This window comes from Dermacentor silvarum, chromosome 2 (genome assembly GCF_013339745.2).
Source record: "Dermacentor silvarum isolate Dsil-2018 chromosome 2, BIME_Dsil_1.4, whole genome shotgun sequence".
Lineage (NCBI taxonomy): Eukaryota > Metazoa > Arthropoda > Arachnida > Ixodida > Ixodidae > Dermacentor > Dermacentor silvarum.
This window is the reverse complement of record NC_051155.1, coordinates 169,081,660-169,107,396: the sequence shown is the minus strand read 5'-3', so window position 1 is coordinate 169,107,396 and position 25,737 is coordinate 169,081,660. Positions and strand designations below refer to the sequence as shown.

General features: G+C 46.3%; 1 protein-coding gene across 1 annotated transcript in view; it reads right to left on the bottom strand.

The window, feature by feature from the left end:
• Window positions 1-25,355, bottom strand: part of LOC119442085 (tenascin) — a 39,233-nt gene extending 13,878 nt beyond the window's left edge. Inside the window, exons 1-16 of the mRNA XM_037706813.2 lie at window positions 25,242-25,355; window positions 20,237-20,547; window positions 17,234-17,465; window positions 15,694-15,825; window positions 13,929-14,090; window positions 12,122-12,259; window positions 10,979-11,158; window positions 10,066-10,200; window positions 8,946-9,080; window positions 7,895-8,023; window positions 6,862-6,973; window positions 4,539-4,708; window positions 3,482-3,606; window positions 2,916-3,096; window positions 1,997-2,073; window positions 266-488 (exon numbers count right to left, since the gene is read on the bottom strand). Coding sequence (XP_037562741.1) covers window positions 266-488; window positions 1,997-2,073; window positions 2,916-3,096; window positions 3,482-3,606; window positions 4,539-4,708; window positions 6,862-6,973; window positions 7,895-8,023; window positions 8,946-9,080; window positions 10,066-10,200; window positions 10,979-11,158; window positions 12,122-12,259; window positions 13,929-14,090; window positions 15,694-15,825; window positions 17,234-17,465; window positions 20,237-20,547; window positions 25,242-25,311 — 2,512 coding nt within the window. The 5' untranslated portion in view covers window positions 25,312-25,355. The remainder of the gene's footprint in view (window positions 1-265; window positions 489-1,996; window positions 2,074-2,915; window positions 3,097-3,481; window positions 3,607-4,538; window positions 4,709-6,861; window positions 6,974-7,894; window positions 8,024-8,945; window positions 9,081-10,065; window positions 10,201-10,978; window positions 11,159-12,121; window positions 12,260-13,928; window positions 14,091-15,693; window positions 15,826-17,233; window positions 17,466-20,236; window positions 20,548-25,241) is intronic.
• Window positions 25,356-25,737: the final 382 nt, after the last annotated feature.

The following is a 25,737-nucleotide window of genomic DNA, read 5'->3' as shown; positions in this document are numbered from 1 at the left end:
ATTTTTCAGTGTCTTTTTAAGTCTCTGTGCATAGGATCGTCCACACGCAGTGGTAACACATTATTACAATTCAAGGGCTCACAGCAGGTTAAACAATAAACGAAGTTGCGTTATCCAGCTTTGACATATAGTCAAAGTCGCACGGTAGTTTCCACTATAAGAACGGATGCTCCTGTACATCGACGACATTTAATCGTCTTGCTTATTCATTCCGCGTGTGCAACCGAAGTTGCTGCAGTGGCCCGCTGCAGATATATAACCGCACCTGCTCGCGCTGTCTTTGCAGTGGCTGATGCGTTGTACATGCTGCGTCCCACGGAGGTGACCGCGTACACGGCCACGTCGTAGCTGCTGTCGGCGTCCAGATCGTCGACTACAGTGTGCACGGTGTCGGCGTCCAGGCTCTGCACGCTCGACGGCGCGTTGCGCGCGCTCAGGTGCACCTCGAAGCCGACCAGCTTGCAGCCCAGCAGCTTCGGGTCGGGTTTCTGAGAGCAGAGCGCATGCGCGTGAGCGCAGAAACACGGCATATAACGACAGTGGCACACCGCCCTCCTTTATTACTTGTATTTTTTTCCCCGTGACTGCTTTTTCTGTTTCCTATTCTTTCTGCCAGTTCATTTCCCGGGGTCTTCCCCTTCCCCCAGTGCAGGGTAGCAAACCAGAATCTTTTCGGGTTAACCTCCCCGCCTTTCCGACCATGTTTCTCTCTCTCTCTCACCCTCAGACGCAGTCTGCACTGCCGCAATCTAGCGAGTACTCGTGGTTGTGTGGGGTTATGCTGCTTAGCGCGAGATCGCGGATTCGACTCCCAACCACGGTTGCCGCATGTCGATGTGGGTTGCAATGCAAGACAAGTTAGTATACCGAAGTTCTGGCGTGTACTAAATAACACCAGCCAGTCAAAATATTCCGCAGCTGCAGGCCGACTTCTCTACATCTCTGTAAAAAAAAAAAAAAAAAAAAAAAAAAAAAGTTTCTCTCTCTCTCGTAGCCCTCAACTGCGGGCGTCTTTCATATCCAAGCTGTTGCTTAGAGACGTTAAAAATCTATCTATCTATCTATCTATCTATCTATCTATCTATCTATCTATCTATCTATCTATCTATCTATCTATCTATCTATCTATCTATCTATCTATCTATCTATCTATCTATCTATCTATCTATCTATCTATCTATCTATCTATCTATCTATCTATCTATCTATCTATCTATCTATCTATCTATCTATCTATCTATCTATCTATCTATCTATCTATCTATCTATCTATCTATGTACCGGGCGAGGCCAACTGTAATTCCGCTAATGAATTTCATGGCAAGCCCGGTAATAGTATAGTTAAGCAGTGGCTGAAATAATCAAGAAAAACTTGCTGAACTAAAAAAAAAAGGGAAAAAAGACCTTCGGTTGGCTGGCGATGCAATAGTCTTGGTTTAGGCGCCTAAATATTATACAGAATGATTTACGAGAAGCAGCAATTACAAATGTGAACGTCAAGTTTCGCTCTCTTAGATGCATCAGTTGTCAGATTGAGATACATCTCTGAAGGATACTTCGTCCATTGGCGCTATTTGTAACTGATGCCATAGGACACCTGTTTATTAAGTGACGAGTGGCCGAAAAAGTTAGAAATATGGTCGCATTCATCAGTGATCGTTCTGGCATGCCACGGGCACCAGTCACCCTATACCCAGTAAATGACCGATTGTTTAAACCAACATACGTGCGTATATTGTTTCGAAAGTTCTGCGTGGTCAAGTAATACAATTTTCTTAGGTTTGTGGGGTCTTTCCACTCGATGAGAGTACTTTTCTAAACTAACTATATTTTTTCTCGAGAAACAGTCCATTTTCTTGTAGGAATGTATTCCCCATCGTCAGAAACAAACATGAACAACACCTTAGGCGCACATAACAACTCCGTTGCTAGATTACGCAGTGCATGCACTCCCTACGTGTCTGTTACAGCAACAGAGAATAAAAAGGCATGTCACCTCCCACCGAATGGATATGCGTCTGTCCGAGAGAGCCTTGGCCACCACGTTCTTCGGGACTGCCTCGGGGCTGTCAGCTGGAGCAAACGGACGTCAACACTTTCAGGAACCAGTAATAGCTATCACAAGCGCATGCGTGTATAGTGACTACCGAACCGAGCTAACAGCCGTTCTGCCACACGAGCATGTGCATGTGAATGGAGCGTTGCTGTTCAGGTGCACGTAGAACGAAAGGTGAGCTGTTGTCGCACAAGTGGAATGAAGAAAGCGACGGAGTAACGATAGTAATAATGCACGATCATTATGCCGACAAGAAATAAAGTAGAAGCCTCTAGGTTCAGGACATTTACACCTGAAAGAAGTGTACAGCATTGTTTACGGGCCTGTCTGTAGGGTGGACCTCGAGATGAATTAGACAATGCTCCTGCTCGACAAAAGCAGCGTCTGTGCTCCTTGAACTTTTGGTATACAGCGTCCCTCATTTTAGCAGAGACACCGGAGTTCAGTCGTGGCACAGTATACACCAGACTTTGTGCGGGAGCTTTTGATGATAGCTTTAGCGCAATAATTTCATAGTAGTGTCGTCATTCGGCACAACAAGATGTCAACCAACATACAGGTGAGCTTTTGATAGGAAAATTGACGATGTTGGCTTGGTACTCTATACACTCCTGCGCGAGTCTCTCTATGGTCACTCTGGTGTAACCTCACTGTAATAGTTTGGCGGTCCTTTCACACCCTTTTAACTACACTCCATTCTCGAGCGGTGAGGAAGCCAATTTTCGGGCGTGATTTATTTCCTAGTAATAAAAAAATAAATAAAGAAATAAAAAAGATGACTCGCCGACACATACGTGTTTGTTCTCGTAGTGTACGAGAACGCATCGCCCGAGCGAACCAAAGAATGAATGAGTCAAACCTCGACAGGGCGTGCGCACCGACACCGGTGGTCCCCACGCCGTCAGCTTGCCCCTTCGCAACTGCACGGCGAACTCGTACTCGGTGTCGGGCTCGAGTGGCGAGGCGTTCTGGCGCACGGCCGTCTGCCACGGACCCACCGTCGTCCAGTTGCCGCCGGACGCTTTCGCACGAACGTGCAGCTGCACACAGGACACACGGAGAGAGTTCTCGGCACGCCGCACGAGTAAATGTACTACAGCTGACGTAAAACAATTAATTTGTGCCCTATTCCGGCAGTGACAACCATATAGATTTCACTCATGTACAACCGCACTCACTGGCTCATTCGTTAATGACAGCGTCGATACTGATTTGATTTCTTCGTTGTTCTTTATCAAATGATGAGGTCTTGAGAAAAAAAGGCCACCGAAGGGCCGGCTATGCAAATGAACTCTAGCGACTAAGGAACTAAAGAACAGCAGAGGCTGATAAAAAAAAAATAGCGGACGAACAACGTATTCATTTTTCTAGGAAACATGTACGAGAGAAGTCAGAGGAGATTCAATGCTCATGTTTGCGGAGTACCTGGTACTCGATCTGGTTGCCTCGCCCGCCGTGCTTCTTGGCTGGCGAGTTCGAAGGCTCCCAGGATACGACTGCCGAGTCAGCCGACAGCTTCACTTGTGGCGCGGTGGTCAGCTCGGGGGGTCCTTGAGCGGAACGGACAATAAGGAGTCGAAGATGATGAGAACATGCTACATACACAAAGGGAATCACAATTACGTTTAAAGAACTGTTTAGTTGGACTGCAATAAAAAAACAGACGGAAACGAGAACAACATACACCAGGGACGCAGTGTCCGTGATACTCGTTCTTTAGCGTTATCCTGCCCTCGTGGGGTTGTTCTAATTCCTGCCCGCCGGGGTGGCGCAGTGGCTATGCGGTTCTGTTGCTGAGAGCCAGGCCGTGGGTTCGATTCCCGGCTGCTGCGGCCGCTGATATTGCCAAGCTTAGTGCTACTGATCTTCGAGCTAGTCGATGAACTCGGCCTCGTGCAGCGAAGTTTAGCTCCCGTTTAGCTCGGATGCAGCGGCGACGACCGCACCGGAAAGGCGCTGGTATACCGGGTACGATGTCCGGAGCGGGACAATGTTTTTTTTTTTTTTTGCTATACTGCGAAACAACATTCTTTCTGAGGAACCAATATGGGTTTCCTTTGTACTTTCATATGAGGATTCTCGCGTGAATCACGCAATTAAGAAGATATCCGAACCTGACCTTCCCCAGGTTATCGGAGAGTGGAAGAGTGGTATGTCCGGAATCAAAAGTGCAGTACTCTGCACAGCGTAAAGAATTTCGTGAGCGTGCGTTCTACATTCGAGTACACTAAAGATTATTTCTCAAAATTACAGGTAAAGCGCTACAACAAAAGTTTTATTTTGTCGCCTTTGGCAAGGCGCTCAGTGTGGCGCAATGTTTCGAGGTCCTGGAACTTCATTTGCCACAAAAATTAAAAGACGAAACATCGTGACATCAATCTTTTAACTGTGGATCTTCGAATCTGTAATGAGTCCATCTTCGAATTTCTCTGTACGAGCATAGAGCGAGATCAGCGCCATGAACGTTCCGGGGAAGACGTACCTAGAACCGTCACGTGTAGCGTTCCGACGTCGAAGCCGTGCTCATTTCTGGCAGTGCAGTGGAACTTGTAGCTGCCCGGCTCCATGGTCCGCGGCAGCGGCGCCGAGGCCCTGTAGGTGCCCCCGCCTTCGTCCTTCACCGTCACCTTGGTGAGGTTTTGACGGGTCTCTCTGCTCGCACCGCAGAAGCATGCAGGTCGGTTATTAAGCTGCTTCTTTGTGAGCACTTTCGGAGGGGGATTCCACAATCCGATGAATACAATATAATGAACAAACAACGACAACTTAAAGAAAATTCAGTGATATCTAATGCAATTTTCATTACTGTCGAGGGGCATCTTATGCTTACACTATCATATGAATGCGAAATAGATGAACAATTCACAATTATTTGTTTATTTAAAAAAAAACATAAATGGCGTAATATTCGTGTCGCATCGTTTGTGCAGGTATTCGTTCGTTATACTTATTTAGGTATTTAGAAGTTTTTGTTTCATGCGAGCTTCATTAAAGGTTCAGCGCACAGACAATTAGTCTAACCTCCTAGGTTAGACTACAGAGGGCGATTATCAGAGAAAGCAAGATCATTTGTAAGATCTAAAGAAAGTATGCTCCGCATTGAACAAGACAACATACGTCTGACTTGCACATCTTGAGCAATTTGAGGGTGAATTGCAACGGCAATATGGAGGTAATTTGCCAGCTTCGTCATGGTGAATCTCAACCTAGCTAAGAACTTGCGTACGCACAAGAGCAAGAAAGAGAGGAGAGAGAGAGAGAGAATAGAGAGAAGGGGGGGGGGGGTAGTTTAATCGGCGTGCGATGAATCGGGAAACCACCAATTGGCGCTGAGCCGTGCAGGGGCTGCAGAATATAGCGCCAACCTTTCCTTTCTCAAATGAACCACTTAGTAACCGCGATAAAGTCTCGCTTTCTACTGAATGTAACTCTACAGCGAGTCACGTGGTTTTGTTCTGGAGAAAGCTAGGCTCGCTGGTTGCGCACTTTGTCTATCCGCACGAAGACCCGCCGTGGTGGCGCAGTGGCTATGGCGTTGGTCTACTCAGCCGGAGGGCGCGGGATCAAATCCGGGCCGCGGCGGCTGCATTTAGATGTTGGTGAAAGATATAAACACCCTTGTACCCTGCAATGCGCGCACGTTGAAGTACCCCTCCCTGGTGATGAAAATTAATCCGGAGTCCCTCACTACGGCGTACCTCATAATCGAATCGTGGTTATTGCACGTGGTTATTGCTACTAACAACTTTATTCGAAAGACAGCGAGATACAGTATACATTCTGTTCCCAACGCGCAGGCGCACCAACCTCGTAGGTTAGACTACAGAGGGCGATTATCAGAGAAAGCAAGATCATTTGTAAGACCTAAAGAAAGTATGCTCCGCGTTGGACAAGACAACAGACGTCTGTCTTTCACAAGCAGCTCTTTCTTTTTCTTTTATGTAGAACGCTTCCAATACTTCACGTGCCGTTTTGTCTGTGCTTCTGCCCAGGATCTTCCCATCATGGAATCTCGGCTGACAAGAACGCGATTTACAGTTCGCTGATGCGCAGTGAAGTCCTTCTTCAAATTATTAGCCTGCTCCCTCATTCGATCATTGACGCAGCGGCCAGTTTGTCCTACATAGGAATTTCCACAAGGCAAGAGAATTTAATAAAACCCTCCTGATGGCGCACCGCACGTAAGGCTTGACGTGCTTTACTTGGCAGCCTATCTTAGAGCTGCCTATATGCGGAGACACAGCTGGGCCGGCCTGTCGGCAGCAGAGAACACGACAGGAACTCCGTACCGATATGCCACTTTTTTCAAGTTGTGGCTCACCGTGTTCACATACGGCATGACTTCCGGCGTTTGGCCACTCCACTCACCGGCTCTTGCCTCATTCGCTGGTGTGCTCCCTTAGCTTCTGTTGCAGTGATTCGGCCACTGACGTCAGGATCGGGCGAGGGCAGCCGGCTTTTGAAAACCTAATTAACTGCTTGTCAAAAGTGACCTGCATCTTGTGTTCACAAGATCCCTCGAGAGCTGACCCCAAGCAGAGTGTAGAAATATAGCTACACTCTGCTTGGGTTGCGATTTTTATACGCCTTTGGGCCGTCTCCCAATGGGGATCTCCGAACTTGCGTTACTCCACGCAGGCATTACAACGGGTGTGTGACGTCGTTGATTAAGCGATAAGCTGAATTCGTTTATGCACAAGCTGAAGCTGATAAGCTGAAGCTGAAGCGATAAGCTGAATTCGCATGGCAACAAGCAGTAGATGTTGAATAAGACGCTTAAAATAGAGACGGCAGGTCACACTCACTGGTTGCTGAGCTCCACGACGGGCGCGGGGTTGGCTTCGACGAGGCACTCCAGCGAGCCTGGGTGACCCTGGTCGACCTCCACTTCCTCCGATGGCAGCACCTCGGGCACCACTGAAACCGCGTTTCACAGAGTTAAGGAATAGCAGTTTCAACTCCCAGGATAAGCCGTTGCAGACACGAAAGCGTCAAAGTACCGCAAAAGAAACGCACTGTAGAGAACAGAAACACAAGTGAAAGCAGGAAGGAACTATGCCTCTCAAAAGGCCCACCCTCTCGAGGAATCATCTCAGCGAATTTTCTGTTTCGTCTTTTCAGTCTTTATTTACGAAGCGCACATCCATGTGATTTATGACGGAATCTATGTGAAGGACGATTAACCTATATAACAGCTTATTTAACGAGATTCAGTGCCACTGAGTCACGTCACGCTCGGTCCACGTATTGAGTGAGTAATTTCGTCTATCAAGTAAATGAGAGAGAGAGAGAGAAATCAGATGCGAAAGGCGGGGAGGTTAACGGGAAGATAAATATCCAGTTTGCGACCCTGCACTGGGGAAGCGGAGACAGGAAGATAAAGAAAAACATGCACATGGAAAGAGAAGAAGAAAAAAAAAAGAAAGAAAGCAAAAACACGAACACACACATAAAAGAATGCGAGAGTGTCACTGTGCTTCAACTATAGGCCGCTTGACCGGAGGAACTTCAGTAGCACCTTCGTCGCCTTCTGGTGTGAAGACCGTATCCGCCGGCACTCCCAGAAAATTTCAAGGATCTTTAAATGACTTCGTGCTGCGTCATCAACGGCAAGCATCGCTGCGTCGTTTTCTGTATCCCGCAGCTAAACTTATTTCGTTTAAATAATGCGTCATTTAAAAAAGAGTGCTAATCACTGACTGCGCGACAGCGGGAATGATGCAATTAGCAGAAGTTTGTCGCACCGCAGATGTATAATGTTTCTAATTGTTTTGGTCAGCGAGGTAGGTAATCAAGCTGCCGCTCACTGTATAGTGTCAGTGATGCAGTGCCACTTACTTTCGTCGCACGAGTGACCCCGGTGGTGCCCCGTGCATTGGCAGCTGCCGTTGATGTGGTGGCAGGTTTCGCTGTGCAGGCACGAGCAGCTCTCCGAGCAGTTCTCGCCGTATTTGCCTGCCTTGCACTCTGTCGGGAACAACCATGCCAGAATATATATATATAAGAAAGACACGCAAGGCAGTTAATCGATGTTTGTTGTACTCATTCATTTGCTTGTCTCCTGACCATAACTCGCTTTTCCAAGTTTAACTATATCACACGTTCTAAGTAATATCTACGTATCACAAGGCGGGCTTCTTTTTTTCTACAAGTCATTTGGGTATATTTACATTCTATAAATACGAAGTCACCTGAATGGATGAATCTGAATTACGATACACTCTAAAGAACTTCCTGCATGTACGAAATAATAAACACACCATAGTCTGGAAAGACACGACAGTTCTAGGCTCTCAGAGCACTATTCCGTGTGCACACTTCGCATCGATATCGGAGCCAGACAGAGAGGTCAGAGAAAACTGGAGACTCGAATCGCCATGACGAAGGCAAAACCCCTTGACTAAACATTGGCTCCGGACTGATGCTTCCCTTATTTGTGCACTGTTGATCTTTGTATCCATGGGTGATGAGTAGACCATGACCTCGGAGATCGCGAGTGGGTTTCCAGCAACGAAGTGCTGTAGTGTCGTGGCTATGACTACGGCGCCCATAAGGATTACGGAAACGGGATGAATAACTTAGTACCTGAAGTGCTTCTCACTTATTAATGCCCAGGCTACTCACCTCGTTGAAAGCACCAAAGAATACACATTTATTCACACGGCGCTTGAAGTAAAACTGAACGAAAATTGAATCATGATAAGGACCCAGGCCATTAAGGGGTAGCTTTCAGTGACCACAACTTTGCCAACACTAACGGTGCTTGCTCAGTAAATAAAGACTCATAAGTCATGGATTGATTGAAGCTATGAAGTCCTTAAATAAGGTTCTTCTCAGCTGCCGCAACCAGTTTGCTCCGATGAATCATGACGTGGTCGGGCAGACTCACTCTCCTGACAGCTGAGGCCCTGGTACCCGGGCTCACAGGCGCTGCAGGTTCCGGACACGGGATCGCAGGCACTGCTGTCCTCCGCACAGTGACACTCGTACGCGCAATCCGGCCCGAATGTGTTGGTGGGGCAGGCTGCGAAAGAAAAACACGTAAAACGGCGAAAGAAAGAAAATAGTCTTACTATCCACTCATTCAAATAAGATACTGTTTTATGCCACGCAAATAACAGCTTGGACAATTAAGACGTCGTCGCCCTGGACAGCATGACGTCGCACTGAAGTCCAGGCAAACGTTTACGCTCGATGACAAACAAACAAACAAACAAACAAACAAACAAACAAACAAACAAACAAACAAACAAACAAACAAACAAACAAACAAACAAACAAACAAACAAACAAACAAACAAACAAACAAACAAACAAACAAAACAAAACAAACAAAACAAACAGACAGACAGACAGACAGACAGACAGACAGACAGACAGACAGACAGACAGACAGACAGACAGACAGACAGACAGACAGACAGACAGACAGACAGACAGACAGACAGAACGAACGAACGAACGAACGAACGAACGAACGAACGAACGAACGAACGAACGAGCGAGCGAGCGAGCGAGCGAGCGAACGAACGAACGAACGAACGAACGAACGAACGAACGAACGAACGAACGAACGAACGAACGAACGAACGAACGAGCGAGCGAGCGAGCGAGCGAGCGAACGAACGAACGAACGAACGAACGAACGAACGAACGAACGAACGAACGAACGAACGAACGAACAAAACCGAGATTCACCAATGCGGCTTCTTAAGAATAGCATCATGACTGCGAGAAAAACGGCACCATTACTTACTATTACACAAAATTAATCTAAATGCTTTGACAAATTATGTGTTACGTTGTAGCAACATGCTTTGGCGCTGGGGTAATTAACTAGTAAGTCAATTTAATTAGTCAACCTGGTGCTCTTTAATGCGTTAGTGGCGTCTGCGCGTAATCTTCGTGCCCCATTCAACTTTGCGGTATCAAGCTTCACAAGAGCGCCATATCTTCATTCTCTTAATTTCCTATCATTTAGCATTCGTTGGCGCGAAGTGAACGCATACCTTGCTGGCAGCGCTCTCCTGTCCAGCCGGCAGCGCATCCGTCGTGGCAGCGTCCATCAGGCATGCAGTTCTGGTCACCGTTCCAGCAGTGGCACGTCAGGGAGCAGTTGTCACCGAACATCCCGGACAGGCACTCTGGGCGCGCGTACAAACAGCCTTTTGAATCAAACATGCTTCTCAGAAGCTCTTTGAAGTTCTCAGAAGTGCTGAATGTAGACGAAGGGCCGGATTTACAAATCTTTCAACCAATGTACACCGTTTACACCGTTCGTCATTAACTGTCATATAAGCATCGTCGTTGTCGTCGTTGTCATCATCATCAACTTAATTATCATTCTCTTATGTGCCCGCTGCAGGATGAAGGAATTTCACAGCGAACTCCAATCACCCCTGTCTTGCGCCATCTGACGCTATCCTACGCCTGCAATTTTCTAATTTCATCGTACCACTTAGTTCTCTGCCATAGACTGCGCTTCCCGTCTCTAGGCACCCATTCTGTAGCTCTAATAAAGCACCGGTTACCTGTCCTGCGCAATATATGCCCTGCTGAAGTCAATTTTTTCCTCTTAAAGGCAACTGGACATCGGCAACTTCCGTTTGCTCTCCAATCCCCACCGCTGTCTTCCTGTTTTATATAACCCATGACAGGGGTTATATAAGCCGGTTATATAAGCCCGGTATATATATATATATATATATATATATATATATATATATATATATTCACAAACATATCCGTCCAGATACTAATCAGCAGACAGCAGCCACGCCAAACACGGGAAAGTAGGCAAAGAAATGTTCTCTTTAAAGACACGCACTCTTTTGAGGTTCAGAGTAGGAAAGACAAGTGACCCATCTGACCCATAAGCCGTTGTGGCTAAAAGCACCGATGACGGTCCTGAGATCGTCTCACCAGCGCAGGTGGGCCTTGAGTATCCCGGCTGGCAGGAACCCGGGCACTCGCCCGAAGACGGATCGCAGGCCTCGCCGTCGGCACAGTGGCAGCGATGCGAGCATGCCTTTCCGAACCAGCCCGGTGGACAGCTGGGCTTCTGCGTCGGTACCGACTTTGTCGACGTCGTCGGGCTGTCACCTGCGTGCATCTCGATGCTGTGCTGACGAACTGCTCAGCGCTAGCTAACATTTCAATGCGCTTGCATTTAGAGAAAGGTCGCCATTGTTCCCCACTCGGCAATAGCTCCCCCGCACAAAGAGAATTTTGTCTTACAGGTGTCTGCAACCGCAGGAATTCTCCGCCAATACATATGTGGGAGCTCAAAAGTTATTGCCTTCCAATCTCTTATACGCTTCGATATTTATTTTTGCACTAGCTCCTTCTATTTTATCTTACTCGGTTTCCCCCCTGGACCATTTTTACTGGTATTTGCTTCAATGATTTCTTCACGTCGTGCACCAGCTACCACGACGTGCGTACAAACCGGAAAAGCAGTTCTATACTGATTGGGGCAGTGTTACTTTCAAAATTAATCGTGTAGATCTGAAGTAAACAAGGTTAGTTCCAAATTTGTGAAGTAGATTGCGTTCACTTTCAAACAAACTTCAGGTGCGGCTGCAGCGTTGTGTCGTCTTCTTTTTTTTTTCGGTGTCCGGTCTTGTGTGCGCTTGCTCTAATTAAAGACAGACCATCACCAACCGCAGGACAACCGTCGATCAATGAAACAAGCCCGTCCGTGTCAAATACATAGCATTTGAATAGCCAAGTGTTTTCAGCCGACGCGACAAGAGAGCACGTCGTTGGTCTCTGCCCGAAGCCATTCACAGGTGTTTTCGCGTGCACACTGTAAAATATTTTACTCCCTTTCAAGTGAATAAGGGTGTTAATTTGTCTATAACTCACACCTTTACTTACTCATACTCCACCGCCCCCCCCCCCCCCCCCCCCCCCCCGCCATACACAACTCATACCTTTACTTTACTCATACTCATACCTCATACCTTTACATTTCTTTAGTGTAAGCGGGTGAGTTATAGACAGATTTACGCCCTTATTCACGTTTAAGTGTGTAAATTATTTCACCGTGCACCGCGCACTCACCTTGTATGTGGCACGACTCCCCCGTCCATCCAGCAGAGCAGCCTTTCGGGCACTCTCCAGTGATGGAGTCGCAGTCACCCTCCACCGCACAGTGGCACCGTTGGAGGCAGTCGGCACCGTAGTGGCCCGCCTCACACTCTGCACGTTGAACGAGGATTGCGATAAAAAAAAAAGAGAGGAACATGTACGGATGGGAGGTCAGAGAAAAAAAAAAAAGGTGATGACGATACACTCATAAAAGCTCTCAAACCTGTATACAGCAAGCTGTGGCAACAGCCTGGAATAGCAATTCCTTTGGTGACAACTTTATTGATAGTCGTGCAGAGCTTTTGCCGACGGGTCCTATAGTTGCAAATTTAGGGCGTTTCTCAATTTGATGCTGCAATTAAAACACGTCGCCTAATGCCAGTAATTAGGAAGTTATTACCTATATATATATATATATATATATATATATATATATATATATATATATATATATAAGTAATAATTGTAGTGATGTTTACCGCGCAAATTCACATCCATCACTGCTATAAAGCTTAATCTCTATCTGGAATTCCTCATTTTTTGTTGATAATCTGAGAGTCTTTGGACAAACACGCTTAACACGTTAATACGCATTAAGTTAGAAAGCTATTTTTTTATTCTCAAGCCACACATTTTCTGACTGTATTTCGGATGACTCAAAATAGAATCGCAGACTACGATCTGCCGCGGTTGTTCAATGGCTATGACTATTTGCTGCAAAGCTCTAGGTTGCGCGTTCGACTGCCGGATGCAGTGGCAGCGTTCTGCTGTACACTCGTACAGCGTGCTTTAGGCGCAAGTGGTCCAAATTTTAGACACCCGGTGGTCCAAGTTAATTTGGAGCTTTTCAATACGGGCTTTCAATTAATAATAGGGATATATGGCATCCACCGAAGCCTGTTCTTGTAAGATGTATTACACGCACGCGCACGCACAAAAACACACATAGCGCTGACTAAATCCACGAAGGATGTAGGATATCCTCTGCGGCTGATGACCTGCTAGGCGGCGGAAGACGCTTGAAAGTGAAAGGCTATCAGTGAAATGAAGGTGAATACAGGACGAAGGAAGTTATGGTTGCAATTTTGCTTTCGGCCGCAAAGGCTTACGGGGCGAAAAACTTCTGGAAAATCCGAATTTTTCTGAAGCCTGGATACTATAGCTTGAAATTCAGAATGTCTGTCTACATCTGACTGCGAACACAGTGGTGTTTCTCTTAGATGATGTGTGCCCAAAATAACTGGGAAACCAGTTTTCACATTTCACATGCCATCTAACAAAGTATATACAGGGCGTACCAACTATCATGCGCCAAGATTTTAAAATATGCAGATGCCACGTAGCTGGACAGAACCAAGTTATTGTTGTTTGCCGTCGCTTGGAGGTACTCAGAGTATTTTTTGGATTCCGCCTAATGACATAATAAGCCGTAATTAATTAATTAATTAATTAATTAATCTATTTATCTAATCTGAACATGTCGCGACACAGACAAAAAAAAACAGTGCCCCACCACCAGGGCTTTCGCGAGGTCCAATTAGCTCGGACGTCTTTATAACGGCCTGCGGAGGGCCTGAATAACCTCCGTGCTTGCGCGCCAAGGCACTCGACGCCGAACTAGGAAGATTGAAAGCCCATACATTCACATTGCGATGCCCCCGACACCACATGGCGTTGTATGCATGTTTGTTCAACTTATTTATTTTTCGCAAAGCAACGCTCGCTGGGGTACAACAACAGCGTTAGATGACGTCATCTCAGGCGTGGCACGCGCTCTTACCTTGGTTGCATTGTGGTCCCTTGAATCCCGGCGCGCAGGAGCAGCTCATGGGGTCCGGCTTGCAAAAGACGTGCAGTCCGCAGCCCCGGCGCTCACTGTCCGGCGAGCTCACCGGGCTGCACACGCGGTCGCATTGGGAACCCACGCGGTTGGGACCACACGCTGTTGACGTAGAATGGAGGGGGTAACACACAACACGGGGGCTTTCGTAAGCATTACGTAAGCCTTTGGGGGTAGCTGAAAATTGTATTTTTCTTTTCATGCAGCCCGGTAGAAAGGCATATCCTACTAAGTGAACATTTATTTATTTATTTATTTATTTATTTATTTATTTATTTATTTATTTATTTATTTATTTATTTATTTATTTATTTATTTATTTATTTATTTATTTATTTATTTATTTATTTATTTATTTATTTATTTATTTACATATACTGCAGCCCAATATAGGGCTATAACAGGAGTGGGAACATTATACATTGTACATGTTTTGCACCCACTTATTTTCCGTTCTATGTATTTTATTTATTTATTTTCAAAGAAACAGACTTATTAAGGATCTTAAGCTTATTATTAGACTTATTTAGGATCTTAAGCTGAGTCACTTGGAGACGGACGCTAGTTGAAATACAAATTGCAGACTGATGTTAGCTGACCAACAAAAGCTCACTGATTAACTTCGTAATTTATCACTTTAGAACTCGTGTCACAATTGGGGAATTGAAGCTAAGCAGTTATGGAGTAAAAATTCAGTTTTAGATATCCTGTGCGTTTCCCCGTTTTCGAGAAACGCGTTCTCAAAACCTGTGATGAAATACATTGATGGTCTAATTAACACTTTCAGCAATCCAGTTTCCGCAGTGCTGATAGGTGTGGCTGCAGTCTCAATTTATTCCGAGCTCGCTGTGTGTCCTCTGTGAGTGCGTGTTATCAACATTGTATACCAGGGGCTTCTCTTCATGTGGAACACTTTCTTTTAAAAGAAACTCTCATATCTAGGCCCCTGCCGTTCTTGCAGAGAGGCTACGTGGCTGGGCGGACATCAGCAGGAAGAAAAAAATCGTCCGATAATTTTCTTTAATTACCTCCAATTTTCTAATACCCTTTTAAATGAGAACTTTAAGGCAATTGTTTCAATTGCGAAATTAAAGCAGAGGCAGTAGTGAAGTCATGTCTGCTGAGCAGAAATCCAAAGACTAGTACCACTTTCGAGATATGCGACCTTAAAATGTGCTACGAAGTACATTGGTGTTTTAGTTAACGATTTCCAGAAAGCGTGCCTCTCACAGTTTGGGACGATCTTGACTGGAACGCCGAGGCATTTTTCTCGCAGATCTTGGGGACGAAGCCTTAGGGATTTCTGCTAAGGATGCCTGATTTCACTACTCCTCGGCTTCAATTTAGCTTTTACATGTGTCATAAAGTTAGTAATTTTTTGGTAATTATAGAATACGGCAGCTATAGAATGCCCGGTGACGTATATATCCCTCTTTTCTTGTGCGGTAACAACGGCTGATATCTTTCAGACGAACTGGTCGATATTTCTCTTAGGTGCGTGTTCTCTTTGTCAAAAGCAACGTTTCAAAAGCAAGTTCAACGTACGGAAATCTCGGACGGTCCGTCTGACACGCCTCACCATGATTCCCTGCTTCGATTCCACCGCTGTATATACGGCTACGATTTGTACTTCGCCAAGCTTTGGTTTTTCCGGACCGAATCTTTCCGCTCTGGTCGTGCCGCAAAGCGGGCGTTCTCCACTCACGGGTGTCGCAGTTGGGTCCGGCGAATCCCGCAGGGCAGACGCACACGCCGTAGGTGTCGTGGCACATGCCGCCGTTGCGACACGGGGGACACTCCTCTTGGCAGGTGGGACCGAACTTGCCCCGGGGACAACCTGCGGTTCAACGCCAATGTGGGAATTTGCTTGTTTGCGTAGCTTTACAAGCGCGCCCAAATTGCCTGCTATAGCCTTCCTTAAAGATGAACGTGGCAAATACGAGCGTGGAACGTAATTCGAGCCATTTTTCAACATGAAAAAAAACTGGGAATAAAAAGAAACACTGGGCATATTGCTTGTGATCTCAAAGCAGATAATGAATACGCCCGAATCCTATGCGAGGGCTATGAGAGGAGTCGCTGTGGAGGGCTTCGTATCGGTTTTACCATCTGGGCCCTTTAACATGTAACTGAAGCTTGGTACATGAGAATTTTTGCGTCCCGCACCCATGAGAAGGTGACAACCAGGGCCGTGAGTAGAACCCACGGCTAACGTCATATTCACTGAGCCACAGCCGCGAGGAGAATGCTTTAGTAAGATTATGAAGCCCGCGCCTCCAATTATTAAGCGGCTGCATGAGAGAGAGAAAAGAAAAGGTAAAGGGAAGACAGGGAGGTTACCAGAGATTATCTGCGATTGGCTACCCTGTACCGGGGCAGGGGTAAAGGGATGCGACAGGAGAGAGAGAGAGAAAAAATATTAAGAAAAAGATAAGAAAATCACACACACACACACACAACACACACAGCCGCACACGCACACGCACACACCACACACACACACACACACCACACCACACACACACACACACACACACACACACACACACACACACCACACACACACACACACACACACACACACACACACACACACGCGCGCGCGCGCGCGCGCACACACACGCACGCATACACATGTAAATTTGCATGAAATTTCGAATCCGTGCACAAGGCCTGATAGAAACCTCACAATGCCCTGCTGCAAGAAGAATGAAGAAGGACACGTCAAAATCGGCCTATTTATCGAGCTGAGCCAGGTAAATATTGCCACGAGACAGTCAAGGGTCACTCAAATGCTCGGGCGCAGGATTCACCACCAACGCCATCATCAACAACAACAACGACCGTCAAAATATAATGTGACGAGGTCTCAACCAACATCGTGGTGATGGACTGAAGTGAAAACTGTCAACAACTGAAACCAATTACTGACATTGTTTCGAAGGTTTACTAACACAAAATTTATGAAATGAAACGGTATTGAGAATTATCTTTTTTTTTTTTTTTTGCTTTTACTTCCGTTTATTACCATCAGGAATAGCAGCGGCCTTCGTCCGCCTCTACTATTGAAATACACAGGCTGTCGACATCGCCACGTTATGTCACGGTTCTTCTGCTCCGTATTCTGCCCAGCAGTATAGTCGTAGTGACGGTCCTCCGAAATCACGTAGGTGAAAGACTAAAAATAAAGAAAAGAGAAGAAAAACAAGATCCCTGAGATCGGGATGCATCGCGGCGGGGCTTACCGGCCACGACGAGTCGTATCCAGGCGTGCAGTCTGGCGTCCCTCTGGCCGCGGTAGTGGCACTCGTAGACTCCCGCGTCTGCCTGCTCGACGTTCACCAGTGTCACCGTCTCGCTGCCCGCGAACTCTGGCAGATCCATTCCTTCCAGCCGCCACACCAGGGGCTCGGCGAGGTGCATGCGCTTGGTGACGCTCAGGTGCACAGTCTCGCCCACGTGCGCCACAACGTATGCCTGCGGCCACACACGTGCAGACACGCGCAGTTGGCAAGCTCCGACAACACCGCTAGCCCCTCTGGCTTATATGGCAGTAGTTGACCGCTTAGTAAAGACGAGGACAAAAAAGGAGACTCTGTCAGTTCGGCTCTGTCAAGGAATTAAACTTCATTGTTGTGACTAGCACCCATGTGTCCATGTGTCTCCTTTTTTGTCCTCCTCTTTACTAAGTGCTCAACCAGTGCCATTCAAGATGAACCAACAAGCCCATCTCGCCACACTCTGACTTAGGGTATTACGACGAAGACGGAAGAGTTCGCTGACTGGAGCGTAAATCTCATTCGCTGAGCGTTACACTACAGCGTTCTACGACAGGGTTACACAGCAGCGTTACATCAACAGTGTCACTGAAACTTTTATCCCAAGAACATTACTGGCTAGCGCATCTCTTCTCGGACGTCGCGTTAGCTCCCGCACTAACCGGAAAATGAAAGGACAGCACCAATTGTGGCGGAGGGTTTACCTCATGGAGGCTTTGGCTTGGTAACTGTGGTAATCCGCGTTTTAAGAGCACTCATTCCGCTGACAAGTGAACGGGTAGCCCTAGTCCCACAGAGCACCGCCAGGAACAGCAGTTAAGAGAATAAGAATTATCGAGACCGCTGCGGAAGGACGCCCAAACGGTGAACTATACACTTTCACAGCGAATATGAATGTAAGTTACGGAGGACAGCTTTTGCTAGAACTCCTGTTTTAGAGGTGACATTTATAGGCTAATCATGAAAACTATACCTGACATAACTGTGCTTCGGAAAGATAGATAAATCTTCCAATCTCAACATTTCGACGAGAGTCCAGAATGTTCTTGCTGTCGTTTTATTTTTTGGAAGTCTGTGCAAGGTGTTTGTATTGTCTACCCAAAAGATTTTGTCTAAACCAGCCGAATTTTCCGACACTACAAAAATTTGGAACCGTCAATGCATGAGGGACATTACTGTTAATGTCATGAGCCTTTAGTCACATAAAGTCATCGACAGTCTAGTTTGTTTTGTACACTGCCGGACGAAATTCTCTCCCAACGACCTCCAATTACCCCTGTCTTGCACTAGCTGATTCCGAGTTGCGCCTCCACATTTCCGAATTAGGTCACCCGACCTAATTTTCTGCCGTCCTCGACTGCACTTCCCTTCCATTTGCACCCGTTCTGTAACTCTAATGACCCATCTTTTATCTGCCCTACGCATTACATGCCTGCCCAGCTCAATTTCTTCCTCCTGATGTCGATATCGGCTATCCCCGTTTGCTCTCTGATCCACACTTGTCTCTTCCTGTATCTTAACGGTACGCCTAAGATTTTTTGTTCCATCGCTCCCTGCGCGGTTATTAATTTGTTCTCAAGCGTTTTTATTATCCTCCAAGCTTCTGGCCCGTATTTTAGTATACCGGTAGAATGTAATGATCGCACATTTTGTTTTTTCAACGATAGCGGTAAGAAGTCCCGGTAATAATTTGGTAATGCCTGCCGTACGCGGTCCAACCCATTTTTATTCTTCTGTACATTTCCTTCCCATGATCAGGGTCGCCTGTGAGTAAATGACGTGGGTAAATGCACTTTTGCAGAGTTTCTAAAGGCTGCCTGCCGTTCATGAATTCTTATTCTTTTGTCAGACATAAAGTCATTAACATTTAAAAGTACGTGTTAACTTTCCAGGAATAGTGTACATGAATTTGTCCAGTAGTCCGCAATGCAGTGGTTTGGCAGTTCAGCCTCTAGCTGATATATCACGGCCGCAGCTTAAGTATAGCCGCCATAGTAAGAACTCAAGACCAGATATGACCCAGGCAGGGATAAGTGAACGCATTTCGCAGCATCTTTTCCACATTTTTTTTTTTGGCCTCAGCTGAACATCAAAATTTTCCTTCGTCACTGAGCGCGCTGATGGTATGTCACAACTAATCTTGAAACCGCAAAAGTGGGCTACGTCCGAGTGACGTTTGCATGCCCCTTATACCAGGCTGGACAGTTTATTTTGTAGAATTTGGGCAAGTAGGAACATTTTAAAGCTACTCCAAAATGGCAGCACTATTGTTGACTCTTCAACAGGGTTCCACAGCTAGAACCGCACCAAATCACCGTGTAAGGTCAGGTCTATAAAAATGTGAATCCTACCAAGCATTTGTGCGTTCATGAAGGTGGTTTCGTGTGGGATCGACTTCCGCGGACCAAGACAAGTAGCCAGCGAAAAAAATGGTGACGAGGCTCCTGTGTTTGAGAAGGTGGATCGAACTTTTTGACTTCGCGATGAATCTTCGCGCGTGGATGCTGTGAGAACGTTTATCGAAGTGTACAAAGAGCGCTCGCGCCGAGATCAAGAGCGAGGATGGTGTTAAGAGCGCAGGCACTGCAGATGGTGTCCCTTTCGACCACTCTGCTCCGTCGAGGGGCATGCTCGTGACGTGGCGTCGCAGCCAATGACAATGCGAGTGTAGGTGCCGTTTCGCTTCCATAGACGACAGACGCCGGCTTTCTCGCTCAATGGGCCATTCGACGCTTTCGCATCAATACCTACTCTAGCGACGACAAATGAAGAGTACAGCTTTCTTCTAACAGGTCTACATCAGATTTTTTTTTTTCTTTCTCTGGGTTCTTTACGACCGAGACATAATCGAGTATACAGTGAGAACTATAGTGTTTTATACGTAACGTTTGGGAACTTTGTGCGAATTGAATCCTTTATTAAACTCAGAGCCACAGCCGCTGCAGTCCATCGCTCACATAGCGCACTCACCTGCAGTGGCTCCACCTGTGCGGCGGCGGTGGGCGGCAACTTGAGCGTGGCCACCGCAGTCGGTATGCCGCCGGCGTCCACGCGGCACGAGAAGAGACCGGTGCGCGACAGGCCGGCGCTGCCAGGCAGGATGAGGATGTGAGCCTCGGAGTCCTGCAGAAGCCGCTGCGAGGCACGAGGAAGGCCACCTGGCCGCTCGAACACGATGTGCGCCGGATCGCGTTCCTCGCTCCAGCAGCGCAGAAGCGACCGGGAGCGCTTGCGCAGGTGGCCGAACGAGCTCTGCAACGTCAGGTTGGCATCGAACTGCGCTGGAAGTCGCGAAGAGAAGGAAGTGAGAAAGTTGGGGAGGAAACGACGGGAAGACTGAAAGCCGTGAGCCAAATTTTACGTAGCAGTTCACATTCAGGAGCAATTCACTAAAATGGGGATTTCCGCTGCACCAGTCAAAGGCAAACTGTTTCTGCGGACGAAGAGCCTTGCGAATGCTACTCCTAACGTTTATCTTCTTCCAGATAACGCAAAGCCAATTCTTCTTTCGAGTCGTTAATACCTTGTACTTGACCTTGTATTGCAAAACGTACTGAACATAAAGGATGCCGTTTACTAAATATGAACAGGTAGTACCAGCGCGAGAGAATGACTAGCGAAACTTTGCCCAGGTAACTATGCAACTCGGCAGTAAAAAACGATATTGCAGTTTTGTGAACTGCACCTAATAGTTCATCTAAAGCGAACAAAATTGATATATTACACATGGCTCTCAAAAAAAAAAAAAACGAGTAATGTGGGCGTAGAGATTTTGCAAAACTCCTGTAAACAATGTGAAAAGTTTACGTAAGCGATAAATTAAATATCACATTTTTCCGCTTTGGATGATCTAGTGACCGCAGTTTACAGAACTGCGATATTTGTTCTTTGTGCAGAGCTACGAATTTGTAAACTTCGCGCTTCCATCTTTTTTTCAAAGTTACGAATTTGCGAAAATGTATTTAAAAATAAATCCGGCCACAAATCGAAATTCCGATTCCAACAGTCACTGGAATTTAACTTTCTCTCTAAAATGCAGCACATTTCATTAAAGTCAGTCCGCGGGTTATTCCAGAAAAGCGTTTCTGCGTTTTACATGTATTTGAATAGGCGGCTTCGGAGTTGGACCCGAGCATAGCCTATGACCCGAGCTAAAGCTTCCTTTTAAGGAGGTCAAGAATTGCAAGGTGATCCTAAGAGAACATGACAACTGGTCATGGCGCTTCGATTTAAGAAGCCACTGGCTGCTTAGAAAAGAAAACGGTTAAGAGATACTAGAGGAGAATACTAACCTAGCAGAAGAAAGACGTCCAAGTCGCTCAAGCAGCGGTCGAAAGATAAGTCGAAATAAAGTACCTATTCAAGGAAGTCGTCTTGCACACAATCCAAACAAACCACGAGCCCCCGACGTAATGACGGGAGCGAACTGCAGAAGCAGTGGGCAATGTGGGAACGGTGGTATCTGAAAATGTCTATGACAAGACTCGGAAATAACTAAGAAGCTTGGTAGTGGGACATTGAGTGGCAGTGCAGTTGTGCTCACAAAGATAGAATGATGTGTGTGACGTGCAAGTCTGCAGCGCTGAATGTTTATAAGAAAGAGAACAAAATCAGAAGAAGTGCACTTGAGAATCGAGGAAGAAATGCATGAGGATTTGTGAAAAAGCGAAGCGAAGCGAATGTAATACGTATTAGTATAAATGAAACACGAAGGCAACAGGGGTCACCGCTCACATCAAGCTGATCGAGAGAATTCGAGGAACGATCTTGAGAAACTCGTAGGAGGTACAATGGCGTTGAAAAAAAAATGTTTCTAAAATATATGAATGTCGAAAATGTACTAACACATCGCGATGATAAGTTGCCTAATGCAGAACAAAGCTTAATTATGAGGGAAAACGGTGCGGTAGAACTGGGGATGCTAAAGAGCGGAAAAGCACCAGAACCAGACGGAAAGTGAATATCATCGAGAGTACAGGGGCGCTATAACGTAAAGCTATTCCCGAACTGTTTTTATTCCAATCTCATAACGTCAAATTTACGTAACCACCGACGCAAGCATCGGGCGGTGACCCGCAGCGTTGTTTGAACAACCCAATCAAACATTCTCCTCGTTTATAGGAGGTCACCTTTGTTCACTTTCAAAACGAATAACATTGCCTGCACTGAGAAGTGTTTGTTGTCTAATTGGCTGACAAGAGGTGAGGAGCACGCTTTAGTGGAGAGGGTTTCGATGGGGCCGAGACAGCACAGTGATAATAGATAACCGTTTGAAGAGGGCGGGGCCGGCTTCTCCGATTGGTCCGCTTCGCCTTACTTTGCTTGCGGTGGCTGCTCGAAAATCGCGTCGGCGTTAACGGTAGGGTAAGAATGCTGCTAAAACAGATCCTCAGCCTATGTTCGGTTGATCAAGGACCAAGGAAGCAAGGACAAAGCTTAGCAGCTGCCTCGGTGAAAGTGAGAATTCTCAAGCGACAGTAAGGATCAGCGACGGACCGGAATTAAGCTCAGACCTAATGTTTGTGTCAATTTTCTAACCGAGTATTTACAGATACCAATGCAGATTATATTCTTCGCTGCGTGAAGTCAAAACCAAGGCCTGGAAGGAAGTTGAAGCAGCGGAAAAAATGTTTCTGGGAAAGTGGCTTGGCAATCATAGGACGCAGAAGAGCGCAAGTAGCCCATTATTATCTTAAAAATTGAACGACACAAATTCCATGCGAACAACTCAATTAAAGTACCTGTGTTCTTCAGTGCATGAAGGATCCAGCGCGCTAAGAGAGTAGTGGCTAAAGGAATTCACACATGATGGGAAATATAGAAGCACGTTTCAGCAGTTTTGTGAACTGGACGATTCCAGCTAAGTCAAAAAGAGAGGTATAGTCAAAGATGTTATACGGAATGAGATGTATTCCTATGAGGAATCTGTAATATCAATTGTTATAGCCATTTTGTTAGGATGTTGTTCTTTATAGATGACAATGGCGCCTGGTTCTGGTAGCAAAGAAAAATAAAAGTCATTTTAAAAGCAGTTAAGTGGCAAGGCAAAGCAGTAGAATATTTGCACACCAACTGAGTGTCCGCTGGAACTAAGCGGAAGTCACTTATAGTCGCCTGGTCCAAGCGCCCGAAAGTGAAAGGTGCATAATGGCGCTCCCACATGCGAACAAAAGAGTGAACATTTCTATTACAATCATGCTTAGCACACGTAGACACGTGAAAATTGATGTTTATTGATACTCTGCGAACTTCTGTCACTGGCTGTGCAAATACACTGGGATGATTTACACTGAGCCACATTGCACAACATATTATAACAACGTTTTGAAAGGTCTAGAGAGAACGCTACTTCATTCATCACAGCCGGCGAGGTTTCTGGGCCTCCGCCGAGAGTGTATTGCACCGACGAGCGAAACCCGCAAGTGAATGGCGTGCAGCGACGAGCACTTCAACGCTAGCGTCAAAACGCCCCAAACAACACGATTCGAATTTCTTCCGACAGAGCAACGGCGCCTTTGTTTTGTTCCTGACAGGACACTTCGTTTCACCTTTGCTCGCCTAAGATCTTGACGTTTGGAGGTTTTACACTCACACAATGCGTTTCCAGTTTAAGCTTTCGTGAAACTCGATCAGCATACACTGAACTCAATACGCTTAGCTGTCATGGGAAACCACTGAACTACCTCGGCAACTGCACGACGGGACGCCTCCAAAAACATCGTCGCATAAATGAAAGAAGATGATCAAAGCCTATACTTACTCAGCTCTACTCTAAGAAGCATTCGCATCTGCGCCCTTTGGCGGGGAATCTGCAATTCTTCGATGATACACAACCAGGACAGTGATCTAGCTTCTCCTTCAATACTCAATCCTCGGCCGTAGCATATTTTACCTAACACCTTGCAGTTTCTTATACTGCTTAAAACTTTTATGTGCCCTAAGCAAAGGTATAGTTTTTTATGTTTACGTCTTTTGAGAATAAGCAGACGCACATTTATGATTGTTGAAGGTACTTAATAAACATGGCATGCTGTCCTTGGATGGATGGATGGATGGATGGATGGATGAAGAACTTTATTTGGGTCCTTTAGGGCCTCCAGATAAAATTGGAGGTGCCGCTAAATGGCATTTGTAGTGCAACTTTTGTTGCACTAAATCCCCGGGTAGTGAGAGGGGACAGTGAATCTAACTCGTGTAAGCTTCGGAGCACTAGACATGCTGCAGGTGCGTTGCAACAGGGCTTGCGACAGACCCTACCCTTCAAGAAGTAATTTTAAAGCTTTATCGCTTTCGACAGAGAATGCAATGCTCCTGGTGGTGCGCCCCCGTATTGTATATATCATTAACGAACATTGAACTGAGTGAGTGCTGCACAAATATGTGTCGACAAGCATTGTACAAGTACCGACCAGTTCAGTATAGTTCAGTACACCAAAGGCTGTGATGCTCTTTGACCTGCCGCACCAAATGCGCACGAAATGCGAAAGCGCAGAGATATATGGGTAGGCATTGGTGTGCTCCCCACTTAGCCTTGACCTCGAAAACGTCACCTCACCTAACTGAGTCGCAACCAATTGCCTGACGTCTGATTTGTCTTATGCTGCTATCCCCCTTCTCGTTCAGTCAGTGACTATTCTCAGTTTTCCGAACTGAACTTTCGAAAATGATACAAATCCGGGACATTTATTTCATTTTGCCGTTTCAATTTCTTAGCAAAAAAAAAAAAAAAAACAATCTGGACGGTGTTCATCTAAAACGAGTAAGTGCGCAAAAATTACACAATATTGTCTTAAGATGCGTGCTCAGTGCCACTTGCTGATGACATCCTTCGCGCCAAAATGTAGTTTTTTTGTTTTTGTTTCAAACTGCAAGATCCACACAGTGCGTGCGCGTTTGTATCGGAATGCGCACAGCAAACCATGTATAGAGCCACAGTGTGTCAACGAAGGCAAATTGACACCGAATACTTACTTACCATGAGACACGTGTTGCAGCAGGACAACAGATGCGAGTACTCCGAGAACGAGGAGCCGTCTCGAAGCCATGGCGGTGACTCAGTCGCCGCGGAGAAACAACGGCGTCAGTTTTTTGTCGCGCGCGCCGCATGTCGCATGCGTCGTCTTCGCGCGCCGGAAAGGCTCACTTCCTCGTGGCGCGTTTCTTTTCTTTTATTTTATTCTTCTCTTGCCAATACAGTTCCGCCGGTCGGCGTCGCAGTGATTATATAAGAATTGCGCAAATTTGTGAATCTCCGTTGGGATTTGCCGTTGTTACTTCCACCGGAATGCGCCGGAAAGGTGGGCAGTATGAAGTGGAGGGGTCTGCTTTGCACAAAACCTTGGCTGCATGCATATCATTTTGAGTATTCCCACAAAACGTTTTGTCTAGTGCTCTTGCTTACAATGGTAAGAGAATGCACGTAACCAAGAGTCATCAAGCTCTTGTTAGTTACAACGATGTGTGTCGTAAGA